This window comes from Anoplophora glabripennis, unplaced genomic scaffold (genome assembly GCF_000390285.2).
Source record: "Anoplophora glabripennis isolate ALB-LARVAE unplaced genomic scaffold, Agla_2.0 scaffold303, whole genome shotgun sequence".
Taxonomy (NCBI): Eukaryota; Metazoa; Arthropoda; class Insecta; order Coleoptera; family Cerambycidae; genus Anoplophora; species Anoplophora glabripennis.
Window position 1 is genome coordinate 307,542 of NW_019416416.1, and position 6,000 is coordinate 313,541.

The window sequence follows — 6,000 nt, forward strand, 5'->3', positions numbered from 1 at the left end:
AAACACATTTATTGCGTGTACCTTTTGAAGGTGTATGCGTGAAGAATAAACAGCTTAGTTGTAATCTGGTCTATGTAAATGTTCCTGAAATAAACTGATAGGGAAAAACTCGTCAATGTGGTAAAATTTTTAGAAACACCTATTAGTAACAACATGAAGAAATGATGAGACATGGGAAAGATTCTGGTTTATCAAACTGACACGAAATGACTTCACGTCATTTCGTCTTAGTTATAAGTATGTGTATAAAGGAGAAACTTACTTACTGAAAAATAATTTGTACTCGTACTATTTAGTAGAGATTGTAACTAGATTTTCTTTAGGATTGAAGTCTGGGATTAAACTGGATACTGGATTAGATTAGTACAGATTAGTTATTACCTCAGGTACTATTAAGATTAATATTTAAATTGTCGTATAACCTAAGTTCTCTTAAAAATCATATGTAACTGATCGGGTGCTACGAATAAATTTTAATTAATGCCAAAAATCTGAATATTTAACATAGGTTATAGGAAATGCTATGATACATACCCTTACAATTGAATTATTGGTGAAAAAATGCAAATGGCAAGACGAAAAAAATATAGACAAGTTGCGACTTGTCGCCCGCCAAGTTATAAACGCGTAACGGCAACAGCGCTATGCAGTATGAATGAGGATAGGTGGCGGGAAATTTAAATAAACTTTTCGATACACAAATTTGTCATTTGAAATGGATTACATTCAACTTGTGTTTATTTGTGTAATTCAGTTTGGATAATAAAATAAAATGGAAATTTTCAAATGAAGTATGTTTTTTGAAATCTTTTTTTTATTTCTTCTCGTCAACAATCTTACGCATTTTGACAAATTATAACATTTTTAATATCACTTTTTATTTTAAAACTAACATCTTAATAATGTCAGTATATTTTTAAGAATATTTTTGGTTGCAATAACATCGTAACGCAGAATAATACTATCTATATACCAAATTGTATAATGTTTTATAAATTCAATAGCTTCAAACCCTTGTCTCATAAGAAACATTTGCATCTACAGAATTGCATCATAGTAGTATGCTACTTATGCATGTAACTATATCATATTTAAACTTTTCCACGCGAATCACTTCGTCATCACAGTTTGTAGATAATCTAAAATACGTAAAAGTTCTTTGCAGCTGTGTATGCTTTGTGCTATGTACTCAGTGTCGATTAGTTGATGATCTCGAATGGTGTACTGAGGTTCTGGTTCCACAATCTTCTCTTTAACAGCTTTTTTTCCTGCTTTTGCTATTTTCTGTTCTAATTCTCAAGCAGTGCATATTTTCTTTTGGTCACAAATTTTCCTTTCTATCTACTTTGTTCTTCATCCTACACTTTATAGGTTGAAACAATCAGTTGTGCGAGCTATTACATAGCATAATGCATAGGTACACATACATGTCAAGGACTGCCAACTTGCAAACAACAAACACAGCATACTCGTGCGCTATTGCCAAGTTTCTATTGCAACATTTACTGCATTTGACTTAGTGCTACTATGTTAAGGGAGGTCACATGTGAGAACATCTTACAGAAGACTATATCAGAAGGTACATCTATAAATACCAACCGAATTGTCCTAGAATTTTAGTAACAGGAAGACTAGTACTCTAGAATGTTGGTCTAGTAAAAGAAAGATCGATGAAGCAATCCAAGAATTGGGGAAAAATAATTCAAATTTTAGTTTTCACTGAGTTTTTCGTTTAAAAAATTCTAGAAACGAGTTCCTTTTGCAGACTTTACTCTTTAACTTTCTTGAATAATTCTATTTCTATAGCAATAACATGTACCTATAACACATATAAATGATCAACCTACGCGACAGAGCTAATAACTGAAGGATTACAGTCAAGGAAACAGGTACATGCTAAGATTTAAATAACAAATTCTCCAGTTCTTATGTCACACATCTCAACTAAAATTAATCTTAATTTTCCCGAGCATTGTGTGAAGATGTTCGCATGGCATGGGTCTTGTTTGAATAGAGCTTCTAAAATTACCGACTATTTTCGTACCCAGTTGATTGTCCTTGTCTAATTTAAGTAACTTACTTATGCCAATAACTCCGTAACAACATTGTTACGTTATACAATGCCATTAAGTTCCTAAGCGGACCGTTTGGAAATTTTACAGCCTTTTATTGGCGGCTAGAGTGATAAAAATCGTCCCCATTATCGACGATTCCGAACTCGGAATTACTGGCATGTGCGCGAATATTAAGAGGGTTATTAAAATATGTAAATAAAATAAAAATAGAGCTTTGTTTTAAAATAACGTAACTGTGGGAGTATAACGTGCATTTTTGCGAGTCGTATACAACTTTAGATAAGTCTAGAACGTTTCGCGATATCTAAGCCTCGTCAGCATACACAGGATGTGACAGATACTCGCATTAGAGGACATTACGAATTCCTGCTTCAATAAACAATACAGTAAATTACTTATCGGTAATATATGGCAGGAACAGTATCGTTCAATGCTGTACAAATGATGTTTACTCATCTATAGCAATTTAATTGTGCGATAAAATGCATTTGTTGTAATGAAGTTATCAAGTTCTGTTAGTTGGTTATTGTTTATACAATCTCGTCTTGTTCTGAGAAGTTAAACAGCGAATGTAATAGTGTAGACACGTGTAAGCAGCTGATAGTGATAAAATTATTTCAAACAGCAACAGTTGCAGGAAAATATATTTTATCCACAATCACCTTATAATCGGACTTTTATTCACACATATGAACCGTCTAAAGTGGTACTTTATCCACTAGTGGAATCAAGTAACTTTATTTCACTAGTAGAATAATGAAAAAATAATAAACATAATAAATCAAATTTAATTTATCCGTTTTTTTGTTTTATCACATTTAACTTACTTTCCGTTAATAACAACCCTTGTAGCATTGTTGCAATCATTTTCGGAACGCATAGCATTTGCTGTAGTTTGTGAAGAATTTGTACAAGTTACGGATGTCTCTTCTTGTAAGGAACATATATTTTCCGTGGATTTTCTTTGCAATATAAAGTTTGTTAGATATAGATTCTTTAACATAACTTTCTGCTACAGAGGGGCTCTTCCATCTACCATGCCGTTTGATGGTTGTAAGATCAGCACTTTTATTGGCCAATAAAGTTGAAGTGCGCCTCATACAATGGCTAGTATATGCTTCTGGATTTGCGATATTCAGGAATGAAGCAACTATTGAGTCAATGTGTTGATTCCAACAGGCTGAAAAGTATAATTTTGACTGATGTATCTTAAAAAGAATCTGTCTTGTGTTAGGCAAATTGGGGACAGAGGAATATATTTTCTGCGTATTTCAACAGCATTCACGCAAAATCCTTCTTCTAGAATTGTAAATTTTCTTGAAATGCCCGTCTTAGTGTCAGGTATTGAAACAAGTAGGGAACTGCCTGTGTCCTGTACGTCACTAATTTTCAAATTTGTCAATTCGCAGGATCGACATGCACCAGAAACCCCTATTATTACTGCAACCTAAAATAATTCAAAGTTCACTATATACCTAACAAAAGGTAAAGAGATATTACCTTAATAATTAAATATTCTTTATCGGACGGCCCAGTAAAAAATTCTTCAATATGTGCTCTTTCCAATATTGCAGCTTTTTTGTTTGATATCCTCTCGATTCACTCTTCAAATAAGCAGTAAGCTTGTTATATTTTCCAATATCTATATTTTTGTAGACCTTTATAGTAGCCTTCAACATCGAATACCTCGACCACATAGATGAAGTTACATATTTTTTCTTCAAATTTAAAAAATACGATAGCATGACTTCGTCATTTATTGTCATTATTCTCCGTTTTTCCCTCGATTCGTTAAATTCGACGAACACTTTTTCGTATTGTTCGCTGAATTTCGCTGGCAATAAATGGAAAATTGCTTCTTGAGCTTCTTCAAAAACAGCCACAGGAACATAATTACTTTCTTGCATTTTTACCAAATTCAGATAGAACTGTTTATTAAATAATTGATAATAAACAACGTACCATAGCAACCAATAGGTATAACAAAACCTACCACGTTTCATTGAGTAAATAAGAAATATTTTGGTTTTCAAGTTTCTGTTTAAGACAGGGGATATCTTCAATGTATGTCTTGTAAATTAATATACCAGACACAATATTTGAAAGGGATCATTAAGAAAGGAAAATTCCGCCGCAAATAGACTAATACAAACATAATTAACTACACAGTTCTTTAAAAATAATTATCAAGGCTACTATAGAGTCCAAATATCAATGAAGTTGGCGCAGTTAAATTGATACTGTTTTGTCGAATTAAATGATACGATAAGCACTTACAATAATAACAAATAGGACGAATAAAACAAACAATTAATTTTTATCAGATACACATACACAAAGTGTAAGTTTAAATTTTGTATGTTTGAATTGGAAATAAAAATAAAATCGATACTTTCATCTTAAAAAAAATGGTAGATTACGCGTATCAGATCATCATTTTTTTTTTATTTATAGATAGCACTTGTTCTCAAATAAAAATATTTTGTTGTTGTTAATAAACATTATAAAAAACACAGGAAAATATCAATTGGGTAGGGACTGGACACCTGACGATGATTAATAACTAAACAAAACGTAGGAAATAATAGTTTGTTCTTATTAACTTATACGTCCTCGAATTTATTCTAATTGAAATTAAGTAGTATTATTTGCTGTAAGTGTTATTAAATTCCACATAATCCTAGTCTATAATTACCGTAATAATAAAATATTTTTTAAAAATCCAATTTTTTTTCATAAATGTCAATAAAATAATAGTTACGTTTGTTCAAACGCTTCCACATATTATAAAACTGCGATCTGCAAGCAACAGATGATTTCGTCGAAACTAGAAACATCAATTTTACATAGTGCAATGTAAGAAAACGTCAATACGATCGTTATATAAATACAAACACTAAAATAGCGTATTCTGTTAAAAATAGAAACTTACTTCCACCAGAAACATATCCACCAGCATAAAAGTATCGAATTAAATGAAGGGAATTAAATTTTTTAACACACTCAGTTGTCATAAAAATTTTTCTTCGATTTTTTAAAACTGTTTCTAGAATTCTGGAAAAGCTGTCAGTCATAAACACAAATTCAAATTCTAATTTCGAATTCATCAGCAACAGCACAAATTCAGTTGAAGTATGTAGTTTCAGATTTTATCACATTTTATCTTTTGACTTTTTAAAATGGTTTTGAATCTGGAAAAGCTGTCAGTTAACAACAAATTCCAATTTCAAGTTCATTAACAAAATGAAAAATAGAACTAGAAAAATTTAATTACAGTATACAGTTTCAAATTTCGTGGTATTTTATTCTAATAACTCGTTTCGAATATTCGAAAAGTTGTCAGTGGTACGATAAATTTAAAAAGGAATTAAAAAAAAAATCCAAAAATATATTTGAAAAGCTGAGCAAAAGCGTAATTATGAAAAGCTTCCTTCCTACCTGTTCGAAAACCAACATGTTGCAGGAGCAGCGAAGCAACCAACTCGCCAACAATAACTTTGACACTTGCACACATAAAACCACAACAGAACGGAACAGATGACGATCAGCGATCAAGCGACTAACGCGATTACACCGTCTCGCGCCGTCAGAACGACTGCAGTGAACCCGCTGCCGAACGCGGTGATATCAGATCATTCACTTCGCCTGTAAGCATGTGGGGAGCAACGGTGTCTTATTGCTGCTGTGCTTTCGATCTTGGAGCTTAGAGACATGTGTGCCGCTTTTTGTATCCCCAGACGAATGCTGCTGCTTTGGTTCAGGTTCTTTCTTGGACTTCGCGGTGTCTCAGGCGATCGACCGTAAACAAGGCGGAACAAAAGGCTGTCCGATCTTAAAGTTGGATCTACTAGTAGCGATTGGGAAAGATTGTTTATTTTCTTTTAACCAATGTTTTTCTATGCCCTTAGTGACGAGTTTTTTTTTT

General features: G+C 32.5%; 1 protein-coding gene across 1 annotated transcript in view; it reads right to left on the reverse strand.

The window, feature by feature from the left end:
* LOC108907217 (dual specificity tyrosine-phosphorylation-regulated kinase 4) overlaps positions 1–5,713 on the reverse strand; it is a 151,018-nt gene extending 145,305 nt beyond the window's left edge. Inside the window, exon 1 of the mRNA XM_018710794.1 lies at positions 5,514–5,713. Within this exon, the coding sequence (XP_018566310.1) occupies positions 5,514–5,531 (18 nt within the window). The 5' untranslated portion in view covers positions 5,532–5,713. The remainder of the gene's footprint in view (positions 1–5,513) is intronic.
* Positions 5,714–6,000: the final 287 nt, after the last annotated feature.